This window comes from Pangasianodon hypophthalmus, chromosome 19 (assembly GCF_027358585.1).
Source record: "Pangasianodon hypophthalmus isolate fPanHyp1 chromosome 19, fPanHyp1.pri, whole genome shotgun sequence".
NCBI lineage: Eukaryota > Metazoa > Chordata > Actinopteri > Siluriformes > Pangasiidae > Pangasianodon > Pangasianodon hypophthalmus.
Genome location: NC_069728.1, coordinates 18,951,135 through 18,968,506, shown reverse-complemented (window position 1 = coordinate 18,968,506; position 17,372 = coordinate 18,951,135). Strand labels below are relative to the sequence as shown.

Below are 17,372 nucleotides of genomic sequence, written 5' to 3'. Positions count from 1 at the left end.
GGAGGGAGGAGAAGTGGAGATGCTGAGGGACGGAGGAGGAGCAGAGACACTGAGGGAGGGAGAAGAAGTGGAGACGCTGAGGGAGGGAGGAGGAGCGGAGACCCTGAGGGAGGAAGGAGAAGCGGAGACGCTGAGGGAGGGAGGAGGAGCGGAGACGCTGAGGGAGGGAGGAGGAGCAGAGACGCTGAGGGAGGGAGGAGAAGTGGAGATGCTGAGGGAGGGAGGAGGAGCAGAGACACTGAGGGAGGGAGGAGAAGTGGAGACGCTGAGGGAGGGAGGAGGAGCAGAGACGCTGAGGGAGGAAGGAGGAGCGGAGACACTGAGGGAGGGAGGAGGAGCAGAGACACTGAGGGAGGGAGGAGAAGCGGAGACGCTGAGGGAGGGAGGAGAAGTGGAGATGCTGAGGGACGGAGGAGGAGCAGAGACACTGAGGGAGGGAGGAGAAGTGGAGACGCTGAGGGAGGGAGGAGGAGCGGAGACCCTGAGGGAGGAAGGAGAAGCGGAGACGCTGAGGGAGGGAGGAGGAGCGGAGACGCTGAGGGAGGGAGGAGGAGCAGAGACGCTGAGGGAGGGAGGAGAAGTGGAGATGCTGAGGGAGGGAGGAGGAGCAGAGACACTGAGGGAGGGAGGAGAAGTGGAGACGCTGAGGGAGGGAGGAGGAGCGGAGACCCTGAGGGAGGAAGGAGAAGCGGAGACGCTGAGGGAGGAAGGAGAAGCGGAGACACTGAGGGAGGGAGGAGGAGCGGAGACGCTGAGGGAGGGAGGAGGAGCAGGGATGCTGGGGGAGGGAGTAGAAGTGGGGATGTTGAGGCAGGGAGGAGAATCAGGGACGCTGAGGGAGGGAGGGAAGAAAAGTGGAAACACTGAGGAAGGGAAGATAAGTATGGCCGCTGAGGGAGGAGAAGCGGGGACGCTGCTAGGGAAGAAGGAGAAGCAGGGATGCTGAGGAAGGGAGGAGAAGCTGGGACCCTGAAGGAGGGATGGAGGGAGGAAGGGAGGAGAAGCAGGGACGCTGAGGGAGGGGAAGCAGGGACGCTGAGGAAGAGAGGAGGAGTGGGGATTCTGAGGGAGGAGAAGCAGGGACGCTGAGGGAGGGAAGGTAAGGGGGACACTGAGGGAGTGGAAGCAGGGACGCTGAGGGAGGGAAGGTAAGGGGGACACTGAGGGAGTGGAAGCAGGGACGCTGAGGGAGGGAAGGTAAGGGGGACACTGAGGGAGTGGAAGCAGGGACACTGAGGGAGGGAAGGTAAGGGGGACACTGAGGGAGTGGAAGCAGGGACGTTGAGGGAGGGAAGGTAAGGGGGACACTGAGGGAGTGGAAGCAGGGACGCTGAGGGAGGGAAGGTAAGGGGGACACTGAGGGAGTGGAAGCAGGGACGTTGAGGGAGGAGAAGTAGGACGGAGTGGGCGTAATCGGTGTTAACACTGTGCCGTGCTCAGCTGTGGAGGTGAGACAGTTTATTCAGGTCTCTGAGGAAGCAGACACTAAACCAGCCCCCGTTTCTCCACCTGCTGCATTCAGCTCCTCTATAAACACCACCATTATTATCATAATTACTCCAGCAGAATGAAATTAGCTTCTGACAAGATCATTTAGCGGTGCCTCCGCCTGCCCTGGCCTCAGTGGCACACAGGAGCGAAAATGTTTCCTTCTTTATAATAAAAAAATGCCGAGAAAAGGACGGCTTGATAAACATACAGCATGCAAAATAAAAGCTGAAGCAACACGAGAAACAAGAGAAAAAACAGGAATGCGGAAAACAGCTAAGAAAGAAGCAAAATAATAAAAAATTACATAACAGAAGAATGAAAGAATACAACAGAAATGAAACAACGTAAAGAAAACGTTAAGGAGAGGAAAAGGAAATATAACACCTGAAAGAAAGCACAGTTCAAAAATTAGAAAAGAAAGAAAGAAAGAAAGAAAGAACATTTCATGAGTGATTATAATGGGAGAACAGATAAATGAAAAGAAGGGAGGAAGGAAATATAATGGAGAGGGAAAGAAAGAAAGAAAGCTATACATGGACACAACCAGTAGAAGAATGAAAGAAAAAAAAGAAACCAAAAAATACAAAAAGAGAATAAATAAAGGAAGATGAGAGAAAATTCGAAACATTTTATCAGTGTGTTTTAAAGGGAAAAGAAGAAGGCAAGAAGAAGAAGAAGAGAAGAAGAAGAAGAGAAGAAGAAGAAGAAGAGTAATTCTTAAGATTTGAGGAAGATGATGAAGGGTGGAGTAAAGACTCTTGAGCATGTGCATGAAGCGAGAGATTCACAGCAGGCATTAAAGGGAAAATGCTCTCATGATGACAGAAACGAGACAGATGGAGAAATTCAGATGTTCCTCTACAGTGGCCTCGTTAATGACGTGTGAGCAGGAGCAGGAGTATGTGAACGTGTGTGTGTGTGTGTGTGTGTGTGTGTGTGTGTGTGTGGATGGAGCAGAACTCCTCACCAGCTCCACGCTCTGATTTAGTGGAATGTACGAGAGACGTTAGAGAGACGTGCTCTGTACTCACCCCCTGAGAGAAGTAGAAGGCTGCGATGCCCAGAGGCCAGAAACAGCAGAGCATGGAGAAGATGGCCAGGCCCAGGTGATCACGAGGAGGAATGACGATGAAGTTATCTTCACTCTCGCTGTCGCTGGAGCAGTCCGTCTGTGGAGAGACAGGAACACACTGACGATGTGTTTTTACATCACACAGAACAGAACAATCAGCCCGTTATCACACGTTTTGTTATTATTTTTTATTATTGTAGCTCTGAACAGGCACGTGTGGGAGGAGCTAGACACTGTGCAGATCACTGATTGGTCAAACTTAACAGTTACAGAATATAAAGACAGAAAAAGAAATGATATATCGTTCAGGAATCCTGCGCGTGAGTGAAAGAATGAAAAACAGAAAACAGAAAAACACAGAACAAATAGAGGTTGGGAAAGAAATAATAAGAAGAAAGATAGAATAAAAGAAAGAAAGACAGAATAGATAGAAAGAAAGAATAATAAAAAGTGCAAAATAAAAAGGAAACAAATGAAAACGGGAAATAAAAAATAAGTACAGTACAAAATAAGAAAGAAAGAAAGAAAGAAAGAAAATGGAAAATGGAAAATGAGGGAAGAAAAATAACAAAAAGAAGGGAAAAAAGAAAACATGCATAAAAAGGAAATTGAAAGAACTCACAAAAAGAAAGAAAGAAAGAAAGAAAGAATACAGTTAAGAAATGAGGAATAAAACAAAAGATTTAAATAAGGCCTCCTCTGTGTCTGTGTTCAGCTCACTGCAGCATCGAGTTGCTACAAAGGGAAGAAAGAAACGAAAAGAAGGGAAAAGGAAAGAACATGTATATAAAAAGGAAAATGTAACACAAAACAGACAAAAGGAAAGCAGGAAATAGTTAAGAAAGGAGGAATAAAAGAATTAAGGGAGGATGTATGAATTTGATGCAGATTTCATACTACGTCATTCGGTGTGCTGAAATCTGCAAATTTGATGAAATAAAGGAATAAAAGAAATAAGGAATGATGTAAATAAGAAAAGGAAAAAATGAATAGAAGGAAAAAAGAAAGAATATATATGTTAAAAAGAAATAAAAAGGAAATGTAATACAAGAAAATGAGAAGGCACGAAGGAAAGGAAAGGAAAGGAAAGAAGGAGGGAGGGAGGAAGGAAGTTTTTTTGAGTAGTATTTTACTAATCATGTCCATCACTAATTACACTATGGTTGCAGCAACTAATCAGTAAAATCAATAAAAATTAGGAATAAAAATAGTCAACAGCAAGTCAACTGTCAGGTGTGCTACTTCATTTTAGACTAAAAACACATTTGATGAAAAATATTGGGAAAAATCACAAACAGAGAAGAACGATACGACCAAAACATGGGAACTCTTTACACGTTCCACTCCGGTGAAAGCCTCATGAGGAATATTTTGATATTGAATATTTTGAATCCTTCGTTTGTGACCAACGTGAGAAACAGAGGAAGTGCGAAGTCCCTGGTGGAATCGTTATTATTGCCCTTCTTTAATCGGTTGTCCAGTTGTATCTCACATTTACAGTCATGTTTATTGATCTTTCTTAGCATTCAGAAAACATCACGTCATACTACTTTGGTCAAAATGTAGTTTTTACGACAACTCAGTGAGTTGAAAATGACTGAATATGGTCTCGAATGAATCTGGAACTAACACAAAACAGGTGCACACAATCAGGTAACTAACCCTAGGCATTTTGTGCCAGAACGACCAGAGCCGTCCATCTTAACAAATTTTTTTTTAATAACACGAAGCTTTTTTTTTTTTTTTTTTTTTGAATCCGGAAAGCAGCTTTCAGAAGGCAGAAAGCAGAATAACACACTTCCGCTGAAATATTTATATCCTCTTATGCAACAGCAGGAGTGTGGAAGCGGGTGGAGAGAGAGAGCAGAGAAGAGCAGCGGCAGGTCATGATTGGAGGAGTGAACTCTCAGACATTTGTTTAACATTAATTATTGAGATGGTACTGTTAGAAAAAAAAAAAAAAACTTTAACACTTGAATGCAAAAGAGGACACAGAATATAACGCATCCATCATCTAAAAGATAAAATACCCACAAAAATATACACAGTGACCTAAAATCCAGCATCATATGAGCACATAAGCCCCATTCGCCCTCGCCAGCTCACCACCTGACATCCAATCTACCATCCTGTATTTTATTTTTTTATTTTTTTGCAAATCAGGTCCCGGTGATGGGGATGAGCACAGCTTATTGCTCTCTGAACAACAACATTTTCATCACTGCTCTTAAATCTGCACCTTCTCCAGCATGAATTATTTTTTTATCCTTATCTCATCATGCTCCTGTGAATCAATGGAAATGAAGCCTACGCCCACAGGAGCTGCTGCTGCTGCTGCTGTTGTTGTTGTGGTTGTTGTTGTGGTTTGTGTTTGTAGCCCAAAAATATGACTGCGTCATGTTCCTGTATAAATCACCACTGATAATCCACTTCGACCTGGAATAATACAGTAGGGACGTGTTTGAAGCATCGCAAATCCAGGAGAGAATAATTTGGTTTTCTCCCGGATTTTCTGATATGACGTGAAGTTTATTTTTAATCTGCATTTACCACATTCTGCGTTTATAAAAACAGGTAATGAATAAAACACTCTGCTGTTATTTAGGGTTGTGATGAAGCAGAGTCACTGTTACCAGCCTAAAGTTGAATATTTTCCCACAACTGCATGTCCTGACGTGTTTTATTCCTCTTACACCGCAGCATGTTTCCAACATTAAAAGGCTTTATTAATTTAAAAAGCGTCTTCATGTATATTAGATGGACACTCACTGGACGCTTTATAAGGAACACCATACTCTCGGAACACACTCCACAAGCTGTTCGAAATATTCCTGTGAGATTGTGGTCCATTTTGACATTATGACATAATTGCTACAGATTTGAATCTCCGCTCTATAACATCCCAAAGGTGTGCTATCAGATGCAGATCTGGTGACTGGAGACCATTAAAGCACACAGATCTCATTTTCATGTTCATGGAACCAGTTTGAGATGACTTTGGGACATTATCCATTATAATATGCCATTATAAGACGAATAAATTGTGGCCATAAAGGGATGCAGGTTTTCAGTGACAACACTCAGACGTTCGATTGGTATTAAGCGCGCAAAGAAAACTTTCCCCACACCATTACACCACCAGCACCAGCACCACCACCAGCAGCCTGAACTGTTGACACAATGCAGGTTGGGGTCATGAATTCATGCTGTTGTTGCCAAAATCTGTCTCTACCATCTGAAATCAAGATTCATCAGAGCAGGCAACATTTTTCCATCCTTCATCAGTCCAGTCAGTATGAGCCTGTACCCTCTGTAACCTCAGATTCCTGTTCTTAGCTGACAGGAGAGGAACCCGATGTGATCTTCTGCTGCTTATCCATTCTTCTCTTATCTCTAATCTCTCATCAACAAGACCTTTCTGCCTGCAGAACTGCCGCTCACTGGAGGTTTTTGTTTTTAACACCATTCTGTGCAAACTTTAGAGACTGTGTGTGTGTGTATGCATGTGTGTGTGAAAATCCCAGGAGATCAGCAGTTTCCAAAAATACTCAAACCAGCCTGTCTGGCATCGCCAACAAAGCCGCAGTGAAAGTCACTGAGATCTCACATTTCCCCATTCTGACGTCTGATGGAAACAGTAAATGAAGGTCTTGACCTGTATCTGCATGATTTTATGCTTTGAGTGAGTGGATAAGTGCAGTGAGCAGGTGTACAGGTGTTCCTAATAAAGTGTCCAGTGACTGTGTATGAAGGTAGATTTTAGGAACCAACATACAAACTAACATTATTTACTTACAGTAACGTGTTCTTGTTAGTGATATTAGTGAAATTTTCCACATAGAATCTTCCTTAGAGTTAGAAACAGCTTCTTATTCACTATATGCAGTATGCTCACTAAATAAGGTATAACATGGTATTATTTATTTATATATATACAAAAGTAATGGCACCCTTGGCTTTGCTTGGCCGTCATTAAAACAACCTCCCCGTGTCTTGTGCTCAATAGTTCACTCAGTCAGGAAGACCAACAACAGCACTATGTAAATTTTTAACAAGAATTCTTTTTAAAAATCAATCTGTGAATTTCAAGTAGTATTTTATGAATCATGTCCATCACTAATACCCACTTCACAACCTCCAGAGGAACTCCTCCAGCTTTCACGGGCTTTGTTTTGTGATACAATACACTGAATCAATCCCTTGAAGGTGTGCTGTTATAGGAAAATAACCAACGACAAGCTGATGTGATTAAAGCCGTGTTAGCGTTACCACCCGAGAGCGTGTCCTGAAGTGATTTATCCCCCTTTTACTACAGCGATTTGCCAACAATTAATTAGTATGACACGTCTTAGTTTTTATCCGTTTAAAGTTACATTTAATATTGTGGAATATTCAAGAAACTTGTTCCTGTTCTCACGTACGTTATAGCAGCTATAAACAGTCATTCCCTCACCAGCCTGTCTTTTTTTCTCTCTCTTAAAGTTAAGACAAAAAAAATCTCTCGCTACTGAGAAACAACAACCAAACATCCCTTTCAGCCCCGATATCCTCGCTTTCCATCCTACCAAACTGTACGGTTGCCATGTTGCAGGAGTTTACATTATGGTTGTCAGTAACGACAATGAGCGTAAGCATCATTCCTCTGCTTCACCATGACAACCAACAGGTTATTAATGCAACCACGTATCGTTATTTTTCTTTTCTAGAAATTTCATTTAAATGTCTCTACTCAAGCCCCACACCCTGAGTTCACAATCTTAGCCTATTAAGCTACGCTCTGTGCACGGCTCCTGTCTTTTTTTTTCGGAGTGACCTGTCACTTCCCCGGAGCACATGACACGTCCGAGCAGATTAATGAACGGTTTCTTCGGATCAGGGCGACTGGAGCCACGGGAGAGAGAGTGAGTAATTTATGTTGCCAAATTGCCTCCCGAGCACTCACAAATCCACCCCCCTGCAATTCCTTCTTCTCCTTCTGTCCTGGTTTTCCAATCCATCTCTCCGTTACTTTATTTCATTTCAAGGTGATCGATTCCTGCTCTTTCACGCTGATTATGTGTGTGTCATGTAGAAGGGTTTGGCCCGAGTATCCTCTTGAGCTGAGAAAATTGAATCTCTACGACGCTGGTAATTAGCTGCTTCATCAAACCACTTCAGTCAGACCTGCATCCTGGACATTTGCACTTTTTTTTTTTTTTTTTGCAGAATGCCCTTTTTTTGTGTAGTTTCTCCAGCTTTGGGCAAACACTGCGAGGTGAATTTATTCAGCTCCCCCTTCGCTGTAAACACACGGTCCACCAGGACAAATGGAAATGAATGTTTTGGTTGGAAAGCGAATGAGGTGGTCTAAGCGGAGACTGACGGGGGGAACGAGGAGACAGAGCTGCCAGGTGAGAGCCAATTATAATCCAACAAAGGGGCAAGTGACCGCATCAGCAGCGGCATTAGGAGCTGGGCGTCGCACTGGGGATTGGTGGCTGCAGATAAACGCCGCCATACATTTTTAATGTCGGCGATTCAGGGTTAGTGAGAGCTCACTCACAGGGGAAAGGGAAGGAGGTTAAGTTATGCCACACCAGGCCCTCTGAAGCAAGCCACGGGTGTGTGATTCCTCAGAGGGTTGATTAATGCTCAGCGCACGCCAAACGGACATAAAAACACCCGCTCGCTGAGGTTTAATAAGCCTGTCTGATTTATACTGTAGACCTCCAGACCTGCGCTTAAGAGGCGCGTTGGGAGTCTCAATCACCGAGGGTATGATGGAGATGCCAGACGGGCATGAGCGCTCGAGCCAGACTGAGCGAGGAGGAATGCCGATGCACTAACACTGCCACTGAAAATCCAAATGAGACGCAGACACATGGATTTACGCTCATGGATTTCCTCATAATGTAATCTGTTAGTAGGGTTAGCATCTCATATAACTCAAGGTTCTCTCAAGGTCTAACTTGTTAAAACCCGAGCCGAGCACAACAAAACATTCACAACGGAGACGTCCTGAAAGAATTCCAGAGATGACGGCGGCGGCGGCGGCGTTCCCGATACTACCCTGAAGATTAGTTTCCTATAACAGCAAGTCCCAAAGTGTTTTATTTCTCTTACACCACAGCAGTTAAAACAGTTTATTTATTAAAGATCAACATGTCACACTATTTTACTCATTCATAGTTACTTTTAATGCTGTGATTAGTTCCTGTCTTTCACTCACCAGTCTCTCTTTTTTCTCTTTCTTTTGTCACGTTAGCAAGAAAACACAAAGCGTAAACTTAAACATAGAGCTTGGACTGTTGCAAAGTGTTGACACTGGAGACTCCTTCCATAAATGTTAAATAAACAGCTCTTGAAAGAAGGGCTCAGACCCCTCCCCTTTCCCTTCATCCTGCTCACCAGCAGCTAAACACAGAGTCATGATACTCTACACACAGAAACCCAACAGTGTCCTGACTAATCTTATAACAGACTTGTGGCATTATAATAATTCATTTGTTTATTGAAAATGTCTGATAAGTCGATTTCTATTCCACCGGCAGAATGGACCACCAGTGTACTGCTAGAAAGGGTTAAACTACCCCCCAAAAAGTAAAACAAATCCCCGCAACCTTAGTCCAAAACTACCTGCAACACTCACAACCCAGCTCTCAGGTCACTTCCTTTACCGAGTAAATTTGCAACACCTTTCGACCTGAAACCTTGTTAGCTTCATCCAGATGAATTCATGGAATTGATATTCTGAGCTATGATGTGGCTGTAAATTTAATTTAGCCAGTGATTCATTTGTTCCAGCAGTGTTTGCTGTTCCTAACATATCTGTCACGTTAATTCTAAATCCATAGTAGCCTCCTTTGTTTAGTGTGTGTGTGTGTGTGTGTGTGTGTATATCTAAACAGCCCTCGATCACCTGAGTGCTGCGCTTGCAATAAACCACTAATGAGATTAAGAATGAGTTAGCTTAGCGCTGATGGATTTCTACAGGCTGTAAATGTTTAGAAACTAATTGATGGCTTGGTGCTGGAGGTTTTTTTTTTTTTTTTTGAGCATGAACATCAATCTGCATGTAGCTGTAATGATTTTAGATTATGACTGTTGTATTTTGCTCTGATACAGAAAGACAGACTGTACGAGCCTTTTTTTTTATTACTCAGTAAAGAAATTTCCCTGCAAAAGCATAAAGAACACAGTTGAGCTCCTGTGCTTTTGATAATTCAATAAACTGCTGGATTTACCGTATTATTAGATTTAGAATTAAAATTAATGCTGTATTTTATGAAGAATATATAATCTGTGCTGAATCAGATCTGAGTAAAATCTGCGATTAATACATTTTATCACGTGTGAGTGATAAAAAGTAGGATCCCGAGAACTGATCTTTGTGGAACACACACTTTACAGCGTCATATCTAATTTGCACAGGATTGCTAAAATCTCAATTCGAATGTCTGGTGTGAACGTAGGTTTAAACAGCACCTGCTACATGTTTCAGCGTTATATCATGAACATAATAATAATAACAATAATAACAATAATAATAATAAACACTTAGATTCAACGATGCACGTCGTCCTACTCTACAGATACAGATATTTTGCCATTACGCTGCGACTTACTGTGATTATGAAATAGTTTGAAATAGTGCCAACTCCATAATTATTACCCTTTATATAAAAAAATGAATATATTTATATTTATATTTATATATGAGGACAAACACATGTAATCATATTTTAAACTTTAAATACATGAGGACACTGTGCTGTTTTATTTTATCACAACAAAGTCATTCTTAAATCATGTGATTTTCTTCTTTTTTTCTTCAAAAATCTGGTTTCAAAATTATTGGCACCCCCTGTAGACAGTAACAGCATTGAATCTCTTCCTAGCAAGACTGAAGACACTTCTACCCCCTTAAGGTTCTTCAGTTGTCCCTCGTTAAGGACCCTATAAAGTGTTTCCCATCAGAAACAGTTTCTTTTGCAGGCTAAGAACTCTTAATTATCCAGTGAAATCTTAAAGAAATGTTTTTTTTCTAAGAGTGTACAGAATCTTGTATATTCCATGTACACTTTTCCATGTAGACTCTTGAATTCAAATCCCAGGCTTTCGACAGGGTTCATAGAATGTTGAAGACTGAGCTGTTCATCGCAGCATGAACATGAATATTTTGAAGTTTTGTGCCTTGGTGTGACGTGGATAAAGAAAAAATTCGGCCATCGTTTGTGATTTGCATATCGCGGGTTCAGCATTTCCAGGGCCAACACTGAGACGATTACGGACATGATCTATTGTCCAGTGTTTAAAACACAGATGCAGAGTGTCACTCGCTCTCAACCTGCTTTCAGAATTTCGGCTTCAGAGAAATCCAGTTTATTTCAGAGTCTGCGCAGGATCAGAAGTTTAAGAAGTTTTTTTTCCACTTTGGTTCAATACTCTATTTCTCAGGAACGTCCCGTTAAACTAACAACACTTCCAGATCCAACTGTTGGTGTCATTCTGTTCCCTACGGAGAACTGGTGTTAATAAGGATGAATGGCTCTGAAATTAATGTAATGATCACACACTTGTGTGCAATAAATCTTTTACTGAAGCTGTACTAGATGAAGTGGCAAGAGAAACTGTGTAGTCGTGTAGTGTGTATATGTATCAATTATGGGATTTTAATTTAATGAGGTTGTTTTTTATAATACAATTGTATATTTAAAAAAATGTTTTTGGAGCACAGTCATATAATATAAAGCCAAATTTTTTGGAGTATTAAGATCATTCCTGAGAGAGGGAGAGAGAAAAAAATGGAATCAAAAATAAACAATAAAAAATAGCTTTTTAAAAATATTATGTGCATGTGCTCATCAACTAATCAAACAGCAAAACAGGAACAAATCCATGAGAAAAACTAATTATTAAAATAAACTAAGAAAAAGAAAAGGAAAAAAAAATACTTAGAACATTTTGTACGTACACGTGAATGCGCCCAGCAAATCAAACACAAGTTGGCAGCAAAACAGGAAGAAAATGAGAAGATAAAATATTTAAAAATAAGAGAAAAAGAATTGCAAAGAGAGAAGAAGAACACAATGGGAAGATAAAGAGGAAAAAACTGCAAGTGAGAGATAAGTAATGGATCTGGCATAAATTATTTTAGTAATCACTTCCAGCATGGTAAGACATTCGACGTTAGCTAAACTCAAATAAATGAAACAGTATTAAAGGTTTTAAACGATTTTAAACGATCACTTTTAAGCAGGTCAGCAGAAGCTTTGCAAATTTATAGACAGCTGTAGCAGTTTTCCGTTGTGGGGAGAGAGTGATATTTCTCTCCTCTCTCAGAAACACTTGTTTCGGAGGTGAGAAGTGCATTATATGTGAGAGAAAAGTATTAAAACAGGACTGTTGTGACTCTGACTGAGCTTTAAAACGCTAAAACTTCAAGTGCTCGTGTTTAAGTTATCAAGCTAATATTAACCGGCTAGCTTTTTAAATTTATACATTTAAAATTTATATGCGAAACTTTATATATATTTCAGTAAAGCTGCTTTGTGACAATGTCCATTGTTAAAAGTGCCATAAAAAAATAAAGCTGAATAGAATTGAGTTGAATTGAATAGTTTGTTCGGCCGGCTGTACAAGCTTAATTTCGATCTCTCAGTGAACTGTTTGTACATCGTACACCTGATTTCCAGCTTCGCAATGTAACCACGTTCATTCTGAAGACACATAGCCAAAATCAGCCAGCTAGCTGGCTAACATTAGCTAGCTAGCTGGAGAATGCACAGGAATGTACAGTATACAGCAGAAGTGAGTGCACCCCTGTGCAATATCACATAAATGTCAAATGATTCAAAATGACAATAATTGCATTACTTCTAAGTTGAACAGTTGGATATTTGCTCTTATGTAAAATTAAAAACCAACAGTTTAGATTTACTCTATTAAAAATCCAGGAAGTGAATGCAACAAAAGTCAATGCATCTTTCATTACTGAGATTCTAATCTTTTATTTTTTCAATACTTCATATATCCACCTTTATTTTTGATGACAGACAAAAATCAATCTTCCTCAGCATGGATTATAGTAGTGTTGCATAAAATTTCTGGAGAGATGTTCTGCCATGTTCTTCAGAGACAATTTATTTTCCGCTGCTCTTTCCTGGAGAATCAGAATCACCTTTATTGCCAAGTACCGTAGGTTTACATGTAGATGGAATTTGTCTTGGTGGACTGGTGCTTAGTACAGTAACAGTAAAATACAAGAAATAAAAAAAAATATTAATAAAGTAAACAAAATATAGAAATATAAAAATTTAGGAAAATAAAATAAAAATAGAGATATTAACTCTACATTAGTGCAGGATGTGCAAAAGTGGGCCAGTGCAAATGCTCACAGTTTGTGTTGCTCTACCTTTCTGTTTAAAATACCCCACAGGTGTTTTACTGGATTCAAATCAGGCGACGTACTCAGCCAGGTCACTTTTTTCTTCTTTAGAAACTCTTGTGTGATTTTGGCAGTGTGCTTTTGGATCATTATCATTCTGGAATATTCCTCGTCTGCTGAGCTTCTGGAGACTGGGAATCATCTTGTCAGCCAGGATTTTGGTTTATCCACAGGCATTCATGATGCCATCTCCAACACCTTTTTCACTCACGCAGCTCCATATCATCACGCTCCCACCACCGTGCTTCACTGTCAGGACTACGCAGTCACTGTGGTAGTCCTGGCCAGGTTCACGCCAAACATGCTGGCCCTCATCTGACCAGAACAACGTTATCTTGGTCTCATCTGACCAAAGTATGTGCTCCCAATATTCATCAGGCTTCTTTTCATGTTCTTTAGCAAAGTTTAATCTTGCAGTTTTGTGCCAAAGAGCAAGCAAAAGTTTTTTTTTTCTTGGATGCCGTCCATAGAGGTTGACATTATGCAGTGTGCTTCGTGCTGTCTGAGCTGTCACAGGAACTCCGATTGCCATTGCTAACTCCTGTGCCAAGTCTGAAGCACTTGCCCGTCTGTTAGTAGCGCACTGTCCGTGGTGTCATTTAAGGAGGACGGCCATTGTGGCTCTGATTAGCGGTACTACGGCTCGTTCTATAACCAATAACTGATTAACGTTAGCTAGCTAGCTGGAGCACAGAGTGTAGCGAAATGTAGAGAAGACCTTTAGCACCAGTCCGCTTGTGATGTGTGTGTGTGTGTGTGTGTGTGTGGGTGTGTTTGTCATCTGATCTGTGTATATTGTTGTTCAATATGATTTGTGTTATATGTTTTTTTTTTACCGAACGTTAGCCAGCAAGCTGGTTAACAGAAGGCACTCAAGCTAGCTAACTAATGTTAGCCAGCTAGTCGAGTAGCAATAGCTAGCTAGCTGGAGCACAGAGTAGAGTGTAGAGCAAAAGTTCCACTCCTGGTTGTGTGTGTATTTCAGTTCGTAACCCGATTTAATTTGTGTTGTGCCTGTTTTTTAGGTACTTAACAAAACATAGCTAATGGAGCTAATGAAATCTACGAATATGAAATGTCAGAAATGGAGTCAGTGTAGCTGATGTTAACAGGGAGGATTTTTTAACATGTATGAATACGACTTAAATATTCTTCGCTGTTACAGACGTCGACGTGGATTATGCGATGTGTGAGATGAAAGCCTCTGACAGAGGAAGGTTTCTTGTGATCATGTGATCAAGGTTACCGTTTGATCATGATTGCACAAAATAAGCTGAAAAAACATGGACGAGTGATAAGTACGATAATCACCATCATCATCATCATCATCATCATCATTATCATCTTCTCAGGAATAAAACACAGCCTGGTGCAGGCTGTAAAAAGCTGTCCTATATCAATGAGTTTCTCAGAGCCGCACAATTTAGCTTAGGCTAATAAACTGTTGGAGATGAAAGAGCAGTTTTTTCCTTTTCATCCTTTCCCGGAGAATTCATTTTCAGCTCGCTCTCTCTGGGAAAAAAGGTGAGATCTTAGCAGAGAGTAGAAAGCTTTAAATTGGGGTTTAAAGAGGTGAAAAGCGGCTTTGGTGACACCGAGAAACCTCACGAAAAAGGGAACACAAGGGCCATTAGCGTCTTCTTCCTGTTAGAGCGAGCACGGGTATCAGAAAGAAAGAAAAGAAAAAGAAAAAAAGGAAAGAAAGGAGAGTGGCTAAAAGCTCTGACTCAGACATGATACATGGAGATACATGGAGGTGGGGATTACAGAATCAGAGGAGCAGGAAGAGCTTCAGTGAGGACGCTTTAAAGCTCGTTTTTATCACTGATACAGCAGGCAGACTGCGGCACTTTCAAACCTAAAGCACACACATACACACACACACACACACACACACCCACACACACACACGTGACTGCTGTTAGGATGTCAAGCTGGGAAATGTTTGCCTGAAGTTTAAGAACAAAGCCTTGGTTTTGTGTACACGGTCCAAAACCTCGTACGTCATCAAATAACTAAGGCTTAGCTGTAATCAAGTCTATATAATAAACCAGGAAGCGTTCTACGAGTCTTATTCCACTCGATTCAGTACTTAAAGAGACGCATTCACACTCACAAGCGACAGGAGACCATGTACTGTACGTGTTTCTCTCCACGTGTGTGACATAGAGCTGCGATTTCAGCAACAAGCCAGATTTCAACTGCAATTTTCTCAAATCTATGCAAATTAGCTATGACTCAGTAAAGCAACAAATCCAATCGACTGTCTCGAATGATTCCTCAGACCATCCTGTCATATCTGACCTCTCTTTAAACATGTATAGAGACATTAGGAAGAAAAGTAAAGCTTTGGAAGGAAGTAGCAGAGATCGTTGGTGCCTCTGATGAGAGTGCGTAGCTAATACAGTTAGCTTGCTTTGCTAATCTACTCTGAGAACGAAGCTAATATGAAGCCGAGCATGTAACATGTAAATCAAACCACCAATTTTCACACTGATTAATTCATTTGTGTTTAATTACCTAGCTTTAGATGCTTATATAGACAAATACAGCACATTCCTCAGGTTTTCTGTGGTTTTTTTTTTCAGTAGGCCATCTATTCATCCTTTCCTGGATTATTTATTTTTCATCTCATTCTCTTTGGGAGAAAGTTGAGATCTTGAGAGTAGAAAGCTTTAAACTGAAGGATAAAAAGGTGAAGAAGCAGCTTTGGTGACACTGAAAACTTCCTGAATAGGGAATATGTAAAATCTGTAAGCGGACCATGACTCCAGGAACAGTTTATTAATGTAGCTAGACTTCATGCGTTAACTAATGTGTGTGAGGTGCAGTGCTGATATTATCCGATGTTCGCTGCAATATTAACTTGCAACCAGTGGGCTTGGAGTCCTGTCTCTTCTGCCAGAATGGAAATAAAACACCAGCTACAGCTGCGTTGTCAGGACTACGTTACCCATCAGCCCCTGCATTTCATGAGATCACATGCACCTGAGTCAGGTTTATGTGTACCTGAGACAGTACCTACTGCTCTGGACGTACTACATCCGCCATGTTGGCATTGTCATGTGACCTATAACGTAAAAACTTAAAGAACCCGCCAGATTAGAGCAACTGTTTTTTCTTGTTTAACCTTCAACAAGGTAACAATTTACTCAAGTGTTGTTAAAAAAGTACGCTTTAACCACAAGGACCAACGTTTAATATCTGTAGCACTTAAAAAGAGCTGACGCGCTGTCTTCCGCCATTTATGGTTCTGACACCTCCTCCACGCCAGCCCCGGTGCCTTATGGGATAGCGTAGTGTGCATCACTTCCATACTGCAGACTCTCAGTGGAAGCAGGAAGTCATCTGGTTATTTCTCACCTACTGTTCTATGAATCCTGAGACTTCAGACAGACTACTCTTTTGGCGTACTGCTTTTCACCTCCTGTATAGTAGGGTAGTAGGGATATTCAGACGCAGCCTTTGTCTTGTGTTTGTCGAGCTCACGACATGTTTTTTTTGTGTTCCTGTGTTTACCGAGTTCTTGTTGTTCTTGTTCGTGTACCTGGTGTGTGTTTTGTATTGCACCGATTAAACATTATCTGCATTTGCAGTCGCCTCCGACTCCATATGTTACATATTCATGCCACGTATTCATAGAACCTTATATAAAACAATTTCATCTGTGAGCTTGGAGCTTTTCTTAAAAAAAAAAATCATTTCTATGGTTTAGTCATTTTTTTTTCTAATACTGAAGGTCATGATCTGCAGCAGTGATTAGACCATCAGACCTGATATCACGCTACAGCCAGCCGTGCATTCATCACCTCATTTATAACCTGGGTGAAGTGCACATCAGTGAAGTCACGAAGCTCATGCTTGGAGACTGACTCTTCTAAGATGAATGCTGTGAGATCTGCTCAGGCTGGAGTGATAAATCTATGACTCCTCGACACCCTGATATTCTGATAATAAGATCTCACACCTTCAGAGACACACACAGAGACACGGCACCCTCATTAGACGCTGCATTTCATCACCCGATCGTTGTACTGTGGAGGAGGCTGAAGCGTCATGTTAATGATGCGATCTCACACTCGGGTAATCAGCACGTTAGCACGCAAGCTTTAGCTGTAAATCTTTTAATGTCTCAACACATTGTGACCTCAGTGCGATAAGGCTCTAGGTGACGTTTTGATCAAAAATGAGTCAGAAATATATGTAAAATTCATCAGTGGACAAACTTTATTCTCCTGTAGTGTTATTATCTTATTTCGCAACCATTTTAGTGTAATATTTTAAAATAAATAAATAAATAGATAAAAGTTCCACGCTCAGAGATAAACTTGTAAACATTCTGGTGCATTAGAAAGTGTTTGGCGCAGCAGAAAGCTAATATTG

At 41.1% G+C, this 17,372-nt stretch overlaps 1 protein-coding gene across 1 annotated transcript in view; it reads right to left on the bottom strand.

Moving 5' to 3' along the window:
- syndig1l (synapse differentiation inducing 1-like) overlaps positions 1-17,372 on the bottom strand; it is a 40,069-nt gene that overhangs the window by 10,761 nt on the left and 11,936 nt on the right. The window contains exon 3 of the mRNA XM_026948143.3: positions 2,523-2,660. Coding sequence (XP_026803944.3) covers positions 2,523-2,660 — 138 coding nt within the window. The remainder of the gene's footprint in view (positions 1-2,522; positions 2,661-17,372) is intronic.